The sequence below is a fragment of the Paramisgurnus dabryanus genome, chromosome 2 (assembly GCF_030506205.2).
Source record: "Paramisgurnus dabryanus chromosome 2, PD_genome_1.1, whole genome shotgun sequence".
NCBI lineage: Eukaryota > Metazoa > Chordata > Actinopteri > Cypriniformes > Cobitidae > Paramisgurnus > Paramisgurnus dabryanus.
Window position 1 is genome coordinate 6,473,394 of NC_133338.1, and position 12,930 is coordinate 6,486,323.

The 12,930-nt window shown below is 38.5% G+C and overlaps 2 protein-coding genes across 2 annotated transcripts in view; both read left to right on the forward strand.

The window, feature by feature from the left end:
• LOC135731376 (transmembrane channel-like protein 3) overlaps positions 1-2,455 on the forward strand; it is a 40,120-nt gene extending 37,665 nt beyond the window's left edge. Inside the window, exons 21-23 of the mRNA XM_073811889.1 lie at positions 440-704; positions 816-887; positions 1,206-2,455. Coding sequence (XP_073667990.1) covers positions 440-704; positions 816-887; positions 1,206-2,067 — 1,199 coding nt within the window. The 3' untranslated portion in view covers positions 2,068-2,455. The remainder of the gene's footprint in view (positions 1-439; positions 705-815; positions 888-1,205) is intronic.
• A 1,270-nt stretch (positions 2,456-3,725) lies between these two features.
• stard5 (StAR related lipid transfer domain containing 5) lies at positions 3,726-10,745 on the forward strand. The gene is made up of 6 exons (XM_065294266.2): positions 3,726-4,250; positions 4,338-4,387; positions 4,668-4,800; positions 6,573-6,690; positions 6,941-7,034; positions 7,166-10,745. Exons 1-6 carry the CDS (start codon positions 4,161-4,163, stop codon positions 7,308-7,310), a joined length of 630 nt encoding a protein of 209 aa, XP_065150338.1. The 5' UTR covers positions 3,726-4,160; the 3' UTR covers positions 7,311-10,745.
• Positions 10,746-12,930: the final 2,185 nt, after the last annotated feature.

Consider the following 12,930-nt stretch of genomic DNA (forward strand, 5'->3'; position numbering starts at 1 on the left):
AAATTAAAACTACTTTCTATAAAATGTATTTACCATATATTTAAAACACATTTTTGCTGTATAGGATATAACGTCAGAAAACTGAAAAAAATTAAATATAGTTTTAAATTAAACATACACTTTACTTTCTATAAAATGTATTTACCATATATTTAAAACACATTTTTTGCTGTATAGGATATAACGTCAGAAAACTGAAAAAATTAGTCATTCAATTTACAAATTTTTTTTAAGGTAAGTGATTGCAATCAATTTATTTAAGCTACATTTAAACAAAAAAAAATTGTTTTTCTAATTTTTTTGTTTAAATGTAGCTTAAATGAATTGATTGCGACCACTTACCTTAAAAAAAATTAGTAAATTGAATGAAGAATTTTTTTCAGTGAAGGCAATATAAGCTTGTCACCACGTGTCTGAACGTCCGGTGTGTGATTTGCAGCGCGCCTTCAGGCACCCGAGGGTGCCGATAAAAAGCCAGAGCAGGAAAGTGACATCACAAGCATGGAGTCCTCTGCTCGATCCACCTCCCCCCAACGACCCAACGGGAATGTCGTCAACTTCGAATCTCCCATCCGCCAAGGCAATAGCATCCGTACCATAACCCAATCTGCATCACGGCCCGACGTCTCCAGAGCAGCCGGTGCGGCGCGGAGCTCCTCCGCCCCCGTGAGACAGAAACACAAGGCGGAGCACGTACCCAATAGGTCTGTGGTGCCCGGTGGTATTAAAGCTTTAAATTTTAGTGCATTGCTGCTGGCTGTCCCACACATCTGCAGTTCATAAGGTATCACTGCCCTTCATTTTTGCCTGTGTAGTGCTTTCAGAATGTACAGCAGCCCCTCAGTTCCACAAAGACAAGTACGACGGGTGGAGTACGTACCCATCAGGTTTGGTATTTTCATGTTTCAGGTCAACCTACTCTAAAGAGATCCATTCACAACCCATTTAATTATTGATAAAATCTATCAATGAGAATTATTACGATACCAAATCCTTTATTAATTTCTTTACGCCATGTCATCATTTCAGTTGAAAAGAGTGCTTGCATTTTGAGAGTAAATTATTAACTTCATCTGACCTCACGCCCATTTCATAAACTGCAATGCACTTTGTGAAATTGCTCAAATTTACAACATTCAAGCTGCATCATAAAGTGTCTTTTCCAAATGATTATTTACAAACATATCACATTCTCCGATATCCAGGCACGCTGGGTACTTGGGTAGCAGCAGTGGTCCCGGTCGATCAAAATCCTATCACCACATGGCCTACACCCCGAGGCATGGAGAGAGCATCCACTCGGATCCGCTTTTACGGAAGACCCTCCGCCCCATGCACGCAGAGCCCAGCATAATCGCAACACCGAGCTACGTGGGCCGGCGGGCTCATACCACCCGCTACGTCATCGTCAACGAACATGAAGCTCGAAAGAAGATGCGCTCTACTGTGCGCTTGCCAAGACATTACCGCCTTGCCGATGAACTTACGGAGATCGTAGAGCTGTACCCACGCAACGTCAAGTGTTACATTCCTCGAACCCCTCACCGTAGCCACCAGCCACACCTAAGTGAAGAAGACGAGGAGGAAGAAGATCCTAAGGGCACCAGCACAAGAAGAGGATCCATCAGACAGTCACAACGTCCGCGGTCACTGTCCGACCTACACCAGACCGCGAGGTTCTACATTGGCGATACGGTAGGAAGCCAGGTCTCAATGGAGCAGGGTTTATATGCCGATGAAGAAGATGAGGACGACTGGGTCGACGACAGCTCTCACCTTTGCTCTCAAACAAACATCCGAGGTCCAGAGTCGGCACACAGGTACAGGGAACCGCACGTCAAGTCCAAGGCCAAGCATAAAGTGGAGCCATCGCTGACAGAGTCCGATTCGGCATCGCTCGCATCCAGCAGCGACCCGCAGAACAGCAGCACAGATCAATACATCCAAATCATTCACAATAAAGAGAAGTACCTGAAGCCCAGCACAAAGATGGCCAAAAAGAAATCCAAAAACAGCATTAAAGTGAATGCATCTAGTTCGAATGATCTCGTCTGCTCAAATGTTTAAAGTATTTATAGATAAAAAAAAGTATGGCTCTATTTTACAATCTAAGGCTGCCTGTGTAGGTGGCATTTTAAGGCATAAATGTGTACTGGAGTTTAAGAAAATGAAGATTGTAAACACACAATCGATTTTAAACATGTAAACAGTACAAAATGTTGAAACTGCGAGTACACTCCACATATGCTTTATATGAGGAGCACTACAGTATATGTTGCAGACTATGTAGTGTGTTCCACTAATCCACTAATGAGGTTACAATTTAGGATGCAGGCAGCACTAGATTATAAAACAGAGCCATTTATACATGTATAAGGTTTTATCATATGAAATTTGTTGTTTTGCCTTGTAAAGCACACCGATATGACCAAACTGCACAAGTGTACTTTGCATGTATTCCATTAAATTCAATATAGCAGTAAGTGTTTGGACATTTGTACACCCCAGCACTCAAGTCTACACCGTAAGCACATGCACAGGAATAAATGTAAACATTTAAGAATTAATCAGGGAAAAAACATTTTGATTTCCCTTTAAAATTGCCTTCATTTAAATGAAGCCCAAAGGGTTCCCTGCTGAAAAAAAACAGCACGGACCAGCATGGAAATTATGCTGGTCTATGCTGGTTTAGCTGGTGGTCACCAGCATACCAGCACCAAAACACAACATATGCTGGTCTTGCTGATATGAACAGCATGGGATGCTGGGGCCTCATTTATAAAATGCTGCGTAAAAACCATCCTAAATTTGATCTTACGATCATTTAACAAAAATGCGTACGTGTGATTCATAAACCGAACGTACGCACAGAAAACGCGCGTACCCCTTTCAAATCTATAAATCAGAAATGAACTTGAACTTGTGCGCGCAGCCGAGCAGTTTCAGATCTCCGCCTTTAAGCGATGCGTAATTAATGTCAGACATATAAAAAGCGCTTGTCAATGTTTAAACCCAGTTTCAAACAGCAAGAACGGCTTATATTTCCAAAAACCTGCAGCAATCAGACAAGCAAAAGTGCGTACGTCTGCTCAGACCCTGACGTGGCGCTAAGCAGTTTTCCACGTCAAAGACGGTTTTTATAAATATGGACTTTGCCGTGGATTTTCGCCTACGCACACTTTACGATCAAATCTGTGCGTACGCACGCTTTATAAATGAGGCCCCTGGTGCTAATGCTGGTTTGGTGCTGGTTTAGCTGGTGCTAATGCTGGTGCTGATGCTGGTTTAGCTGGTGTTCACTAGCAAACCAGCACCAAAACACAACATATGCTGCTCTTGCTGGTATACTGTTTTTTCAGCAGGGATAGAAAAGTTAAGAGTATGCTTTCAAACATATGATTTTTTAATAAATTGGCATCCCATATGAAAAATACTCTACTAGATACTGTAGTAGGCTACTATATTATAGTTCCTTTAGTAAATAAAGTTTAATACATTATTTACTTTTGTAGTATATTACAGCGTCATGTGGATAGCAAACACATCATTATATAACAACTGAAATTATATGAAAATTCACTATTTATTTTCTTTTATTTAATTGAATTGATGATATTTTTTAATGATTTCTATCTTTTAAAAATAATTCTCTAATATTTTATCAACTATGCCACGTCTAAAACGAACCTTTCAGTAATCGTAGAGACTACATTTCCCAGAATGCACCATTTTTCTGACACGTAACACAGTCAGGAAGTGATCTTTTGCCGATTTTTATGTCTTTTAAACTATCCGACGACACATTTACTGCATGTTTTTAAACCCGTTTTGATCGTGTGTAGATAACTGAGGTATTTTGTACTTTACTTAAATACGGTATCTATAATTTAGTGTCGTCGCCTGTATGTCACGATGGTTAACTGTTAACTCATCATTTTTAACTAATGAATGAACTGGACACATTACATCCGCAACAAACTCTTTCACGCGAGTTGTACCCATACTTTATGCCAAATTAGACGTATTAACGTATCGACGGATAATCGATTTTATTTTAACCTTTATGTGTGAAAGGTTACAGCCGGTCGCGCGCGATATAAAGCTTGAATACATATGCTGTTAAGGGTCAAATAAAATAAAATTGTATTTATTTAACCATCATGGATTATGTAAACACCGCCAGATCAGTCGAAGATCGTCTCTTGTGCTACAGAAAAGACGAATCGGGATGGAAAATATGCAAGAAAACTGTAAGTATTGAATGCAACTACATAAATATCTGTTATGTAGTCTAGACACAAACATATTTTTTATTTTATGATATTATTGTTTTTCAGAATGATGTTGTGGTGTGTTGGAGACCTTCTTGTGAATTTTCAGGATACGTGTAAGTTTGTAAATGTATACAGTGATTGTAAATGTCATCATTGACGTAATGTGCTTTTGTCATACATAATCATGCGGTTTTTTTCTGCACGGTGTGATTGGATAATCTAGGACACATTTGTGTCCTAGTTTATGCCGCATATAATATTCTTTACATGTTATATACAATATTTATGTATATCTCCCAAATATTTACATACTGCAGGCAGTGCAAACAAGATGAGTGACCCTGACCTTTGCCCAGCATGCATTTGTATTGAGTGTTTCTCTCTGTGTCACAGGTATAAGGGAGAAGGGATTGTCAATGCCAGTCCGGAAAAAGTGTGGGACTGCTTGAAACCAGAAATCAATGGTTTTCGTGTAAAATGGGACAGTAATCTTAAAAAGTTTGAGCTAGTTGAGCAGGTGTCTGCGGTAAGATACTGTAAAAAGCACACTCACCTCATAAGAAATAAGTTTATTCCCAGTTCCCTCTTGGCTGTATTCAAACGTTTCAATTCACTATTCTTATTTAAGATCCATTGTTAATAATTTTGCTTTCCAGTTTAATTGTTTTTAAGTCACTTTTAAATTATGGTGACTTAGTATTAGGGTTGCAAGATTCTGGGAATGTTAAAGGCCGGAAACTTTCCATGGGAATGCATGGGAATAAATGGGAATAAACAGAGAATTTGAAAATATTGTAGAGTTGTAGAGTCTAACAGGGAACTCAAATGTAGTTGAACATTTTTAAAACAACAAGATTTCATGCAATTTCAATGGAATTTATACCCTGCACATTCCCAAAATTTCCAAATAATTCCCATTAAGTTTCCAATTTGGAATATTTCCAACATTCCCCAACTTTCCGCCCCTTTGCAACCAAGTTTAATTGTTTTTAAGTCACTTTTAAATTATGATGACTTAGTATTAGGGTTGCAAGATTCTGGGAATGTTAAAGGCCGGAAACTTTCCATGGGAATGCATGGGAATAAATAAACAGAGAATTTGAAAATATTGTAGAGTTGTCTATAACAGGGAACTCAAATGTAGTTGAACATTTTTAAAACAACAAGATTTAATGCAATGTCATTGGAATTTATACCCTGCACATTCCCAAAATTTCCAAATCATTCCCATTAAGTTTCCAATTTGGAATATTTCCAACATTCCCCAACTTTCCGCCCCTTTGCAACCAAGTTTAATTGTTTTTAAGTCACTTTTAAATGATGGTGACTTAGTATTAGGGTTGCAAGATTCTGGGAATGTTAAAGGTCGGAAACTTTCCATGGGAATAAATGGGAATAAACAGAGAATTTGTAAATATTGTAGAGTTGTCTATAACAGGGAACTCAAATGTAGTTGAACATTTTTAAAACAACAAGATTTCATGCAATTTCATTGGAATTTATACCCTGCACATTCCCAAAATTTCCAAATCATTCCCATTAAGTTTCCAATTTGGAATATTTCCAACATTCCCCAACTTTCCGCCCCTTTGCAACCAAGTTTAATTGTTTTTAAGTCACTTTTAAATGATGGTGACTTAGTATTAGGGTTGCAAGATTCTGGGAATGTTAAAGGCCGGAAACTTTCCATGGGAATGCAAGGGAATAAATAAACAGAGAATTTGAAAATATTGTAGAGTTGTCTATAACAGGGAACTCAAATGTAGTTGAACATTTTTAAAACAACAAGATTTAATGCAATTTCATTGGAATTTATACCCTGCACATTCCCAAAATTTCCAAATCATTCCCATTAAGTTTCCAATTTGGAATATTTCCAACATTCCCCAACTTTCCGCCCCTTTGCAACCATATTTAGTATATAATGCATCATTTAATACTAGGGATGCACCGAATACAGGATTCCGGATGATCCTAGATTTTTTTCAACCGAAACAAACCCTAGGCTTGCACTACGCTGGTCGACATCACGCGGCCGTTGATTACACACATCGGGTACTGACGTGGAGATAAGCTTTTTCCTATTTTCCTATTTCCTATTCTAAATAAAATGAAAAATAAACTGCTGTGTTTACTGTGTTAGTGGAATAAGGATGCGAGTAGGATTCGGTTTCGGATTCGGACAAATCCAAAAAATCTGGATTCGGTGCATCCCTATTTAATACACAACACGTTATTTAGTACACAATACATTATTTAGTACTCAGTGCTCTTCTAAAGCCTTTTTTTGTTTCCTAGGACGTTAGAATCTGTCGAACTGTCACGCCGTCGGCTGCCATGGGCATTATATCACCTCGAGACTTTGTTGATGTCGTTTCTATCAAACGTTATGAAGATGGCACAGTTTCATCAAATGGTACGACTGTTTTTTGCAATCTCCTGTAGAGGATATAAAAAGGCCTTTGAAGTTGCTTAAAGTGAAATATTTGTTTTAAAAGGAACGTAATGTATTAAATAAAAATATGTGCTTCATCAGTTTGCAAATGTACTCTTATTGAATTACAAAAATGCAAACTCATAAAACTGGATTAGTATGGATGAAATCATTACGGAAAGAAAAGGAAATCTGAGCTCGTATTAATAATCGCATTTTCATTGTTTGCCAGCTACAAACGTATGCCATCCCAACTGTCCTCCGCAGCCGGGGTACGTCAGAGGCTTTAATCACCCGTGTGGCTGTTTTTGTGTTCCAGTTCCTGGGTAAGTTTTGTCTGGAAGCATCTTTGATGTAATTGAAGTATCAGACAGCAGATGGCAGCAAATTGATGTCAAACAGCGTGACAGTATTTACTCTGTAACTGAGCACCGTATGTTATTTTTCCTCTCTTTAGGGAACCTGGCAAAACCCAGCTGTTCAGTTTCTTTCAGACCGATCTTGGAGGTTTGCTCCCTCGCTCGGTTGTTGATTCATTTTTCCCCAGTAGTATGGTGGAGTTTTACAACAACCTGAGCAAAGCGCTAAAAACTTTAAAATAACACAGGCTACACTTATGATCACCCTTTAAACATAAATTAGACTCTTTTATCAATTCAACGCACTTTGCATTTAATCATGCTTTAGTGAAATTAGATTTTCGATTCGTCCAATAGCCTAAATGTTTAAAACATTGTTTTGTAGGGAATAATAGAAAGTTTCGTTTACCATTCAACTCGTAATCTAAAACTTAGAGATTAATGCAATGCACAAATATTTATCCACTTCAGTGGGTTTGCAAGCCTCACAAATCCATATCCTCACTTTCTGCCGCAATTCAGGAGTGTCGGACGGTAACTCTACAGTGATCATAGCCTTTGAACCTATAATGCTTGCTATAGGCAGCACACTAGGTTTTGGGAAAGAGGCGAGCCAGTATTTTACAAGAGCCATATCTTGAATTTCAGGTACATTCAATGCAGTTGTCTTTTGAAGGGCACCTATTATGCCCATTTTTACAAGTCTCAGGTGTGCCCAGAATGTGAAGTGTGAAGGTTTAGCTCAAAATACCCCGCAGATCATTTGTTATATCATGTCATAAATGTCTCTATTTGGGTGGGAGCAATACGTGCTGTTTTCATGTCTGTACCTTTAAATGCAAATGAGCTACAACTCCTCACTACTTAACCAACAGACAGTGAGCGCTTTCAGTTAAAATAGATCTGATACCTGTGAAGACAATACTACCTAACTAACTTGAAAAGGGTGGAAACTGATAATGCAGGACTGTCAGTCAGTGGCTGTGGGCGGGGCTTTATCAGTGTGACCTCACATTGATAAGCGAATCAAAACTGCATGTCTAATAAGAGTGATTAAAAAGAGTGGATGTTTTTTTATTGTAGAGTGGTTGTGTTCACACACTGCCAACACACATTTATGTCCAAACACCTTGTAAAAGTGGATTTTGCATAATAGGTGCCCTTTAAGATTATAATGCATACTTTTAGTATTGTCACAGATCTTTTAAGAATTCCAGTTGCTTTAAGGTTTACACTAAATATTTGATGTACTGTATGTTCAAGACTGACAAAATGGACCAGAACAATCATGACAAGAATTCTGAAATGAGAATTCGTAATTTTAGGAATTTAAAATAAGAAAACAACATATGTTTATATGTTAATCTAAATAATCCAATTCAAATTCCAGTAGACCATTCAATTTGAATTATCATTAAATGACTTGAAGAGCTTAAATGCAAAACCCTCTAAAGGCCGAAGTATGGTCAATTTTTTTAAAAAGCTCACAAGGGTCCACGTACGGTGCGAGTGACAGATTGTTGAAACATTCACGCATCGCTCACACATGCGCTTACAGGATAATGTAATATAGCCCAAGAGAGGCACTACGTTTTGTTGAAAATGTGCATCTGTGTACATTTAAAAAACAAACTATACTCCAGTCTGACATGTTTTCTTGTAAAAAAGCATTTTTTAATCTCTAAAGGGGATCGCACACTGGCCGCGCAGCTCAGCGTCGCGCCGCGTCGCGTCGCGTCTAGGACAACTCGGAGGTATTGTAAACCGGAAGTGCACATTAAATAGTGCGAGCTTCGTCAGATAGCGTCTACTTCAAAATGCAAAATATACGTTAGCAGCCAATGTTAATCGTTAATGATTTGGGACAAATATGATGTTATTTAATGTTAAACTATGTGAGTGGCGCTGTGTGGCGCGACAGGGATTTAAGCAATTTCCTGAGTTACAGCTGGGCGGCGCGAACAGGCGCCACCTGGCGGTGCCGGTGTGCGTATACTCATAGAAAACAATGTGTTCGATTTTTTTTTTTAGAACGGCGCGGCCGGTGTGCGATCCCCTTTAGGGTCAGTTTCCCAGACAGGGTTTAGATTAATCCAGGACTAGGCCATAATTATATTAGGATGTTTAACTCTTCGCTGCCAGCCAGCGCCAGCCCCAAAAAAGTTGCCAGCCGGCACCAGCATCTTTCATGATTTTCACAAAAGTTTAATGCCTTCCAGAAAATGTTCTTCTTTAAATATATAAACATACAATATATCAAATGAAAGGACCGACCCTCTGCTTTTAAACGAAAGAAAAAAAACATCCTACCTTCATCATTTCTCTTGTAATCACCTCTCAAATATACATAGGTTTCTTAAAAACACCAAAATTTTAAGCAAAAAGCTGAGATAATTCCATTTTTGTGTAGGGGTGCCAAAAACGCGATATTTGCGCGTAGTTGGACGCTTGAACATTTGAGTTCACTCGCTTTATTTGTACATGAATGCGCGCGTGAAATTGTAGTCATTCGATGAAATTCACACGGACATTTGCGTCATGGGAGGGGCCACTCCGCTCGCTTCCTGTAATCACGTCACTACTACAGAAAGGTCCTGATTGGTTAACGCGGCACGGAAATCCGCCGAAGTTCAGATTTTTCAACGCTTCGCACCTTCCGCAGGAAAATAATCCGCGTGTAATCGCATCTTTGCATTGACTTAACATGTAAATCACCCGCGCTTGCCGCCTCTACCGCGGCTGGTGTAAACGCAGCATTACACGTGAGGCGTTACTTCCAGATTGCGTAAGTTGCAGAAGAGCACCGCCCGGTGGATAATAGCGGAATTGCTGAAAGCCCGAAATACTCGACATTAGGGGTGTGCCGGTTTCAGAATTGGTGATGACGAGAGTTGAAATCAGGTCAACTTTATGGTAATAAGCTATTGCGGGGTGGAAACGTTCGGCGGGAACCAATCGGAAGTGGAAATCTCCGCTTGAGAGGATTCCAGAGAATGCACTCGAGTCAAGTGTCAGAGCGTCCACTGTATTTTTTCGATAGCGTCGTTTGGCAGGGCATCCAACGACGCCTCTGGCGCTCTCGCCTCGGGCGGTGTGAACGCACAGTTAGGGGCCAGTCACGGCAAAGCGTTTATGGCAGTTGCAGGCACCTTTTTTTGAATTATATTCTATGAGCATGGAGCGTTTGTGCGCTGTTTATGCGCGCTGAGCGTCTTGCGGTTTTTGAAAGTTTTTGCTAATATGACAGTTAACAGCAAAAGAGCGCTCACGCTTCAATATTTGATTGACAAGACAGCTGACTCGGTGGTTGCTTAGCAATATAAAAAGCTGCGTTTTTAAAAAAAGGCAGTGCGTCGCGCCTTGCGTTTCGAAGCGTTTAAAGCGCAGTTGGTGTGATTAGCCCCCAAGACTCTTAATGGATTCTGCCAACAAAGCATTATTTCTGAATTGCCTGATGCCTGCATTAAGCGGATTTGAAGCATTAGAATCAAATAACGTACTGATGAACGTATACGTGTCGAAAGCATTCAGTTAATATCATTTTGCATCTGAGCTCTTCAATTTTAAGATGAACAATTTTCTCCAATGCTGCTAAAGGGAAAGTTTTAAAACATTCCAAAAAGCAAGAAACGTAGATGTCCCTGTCTGAATTGCTTAGTCAGTCTAAATTGCAAAAGGGACTCTGTTTATACCCGTGACCTCAGTAAATAGGGCGTGTGGCCGTTTTTTTTGTGTGTTTTCTTTTTGCTGACTGTGATCTCTAATAACCGTTTAGGCCAAGTGTGTGTGTTTGTGTAACCAATGTGTACTGTGTATTTTATTGCCTGTATGATGTTAGATGAAAAACTGTCAATGCATGTCCATTACATGGAGATATGTCATATACAAAAGAGCATTTTGCAAGCATTTTGGGGATCTAATGTATATCGCCTTTGTTCTGGTTTGGTAGCACTGGCCTAGTTCTGTACGTATATTTTCGAAACATTATTTTAATAATGCATAGATTTATTGTCCATTACAAGTGAGAGAGTTGTTTGTCAATTTGCCTTTTTATCAAAATTAGGGTTTTTGATTATTCAAGTGTTTTATTGTTTACTCCTTTTATTTCCATAATCTGACATATTTCCAATTTAAAAAAATAATAAGATTTTGATTATGAAGAATATATAGCATGGCTTAAATTTTTAATTATTATGATGGTAAAAGTTATTCCAAGTATGTTAAAGGGAAAGACACTTTAAAGAAAATTGTATTATATTTACATAAGCTAAATATGTTTTAAGCTCTGTGTTGTTTGTTTAATGTCCATTTAACATTGATTTCATCTGTTGCACAACTGTAAAGCCTGTATAATGATTCTCCTTATAGATTCTGATTCGTCTGTATTGTTATTAAAAACAATATTGATGACCAAATTGTGTATCAGCCTGTAATTGTATTTGCTTGAATACACACATATGAATGTACACATGTGACCCTGGACCTCCATACTTTTGTACATCTGAAAGCTGAATAAATTGATGTATGAACAAAGCTTTCCATTGATGTATGGTTTGTTAGGACAGTACAATATATGGCTGAGATACAACTATTTGAAAATATGGAATATTAAGGGTGCAAAAAAATCCTTGAAAGTTGTCCAAATGAAGTCCTTAGCAACACATATTATTAATAATAAATACATGTTGATATATTTACGGTAGGAAATTGACTAAAAATCTTCACAGAACAATCTCTTACTTAATATCCTAATATTTTTTGCATAATAATTTTAACCCATACAATGTATTTTAAAGTACAAGTTCGGTATCTTAGACTTAAAGCCCTGTTTTCAGATTGTTTATGATGAAATGGAACAGTTTTGACTGAAATTTCGACCTATGCGGCTGCCCCGAGAATTTTGGGGCGTTTGTGTTTCAGCTCAGACCTCTACAATGGGTTTAATGGTGCACTGGAACAATCCTTTCAAAAATGCATTAAACTTTCGTTTACAAAGACGTGAAACTCACCGAGTGGTCAGAGGTGTTCACTGATATGCTCACACAAAAATCGCTGTAAAAGATGCTTTCCAACAGCTGTTTTAGCATTCGTTGTAAACTTGTGGACCTATTTTTCCAAACGCTTCACACCCGTACATTCTTCCGCTTAGAGCTTGAATTATAAAGACTCCAGCCCAGGTGGTGGCGCTAATCCGCCTTTACCAATTGCAAGAATAGAAACAAAGTCCCCGGCGCGGAGTAATACCGTACCTCACAGGACATCTAATAAAGTCAATGGAGTTGGCAAAAACTACGATAAAACCTGTTGGAATGCGTCTTTTGCAGCGATTTTTGTGTGAGCATACCAGTGAACACCCCTGACCACTCGGTGAGTTTCACGTCTTTGTAAACGAAAGTTTAATGCATTTTAGGAAGGATTGTTCCAGTGCACCATTAAACCCATTGTAGATGTGAGGTGAAACACAAACCCCCCAAAATTCTCGGGGCAGCCGCAAATGTCGAAATTTCAGTCAAAACCGTTCTATTTCATCATAAACAATCTGAAAACAGGGCTTTAAGTCTAAAATACCGAACTTGTCATTTAATAGGTTTCACATATATGCACTTAAAAAACATGCAACATAACCACACACAAAGTTAAAGGTTTTGCCACTAGTTACTTTATTTGAACATTACAAAACTTTAAAATGTTACTGTAAAATGTGTTTGTTGCAACAATTTCAACATTTGAAGACTTTAATGTTTTTAGCCCCTTTCACACATACAGTAAAGGCCTTTTCAGAAATGTAATTTTGCAATTCGTGGGTCATGAATGAAGAAACTCATTTTGTTTAAAATGTTTACAATTTTAAATTATATACGTA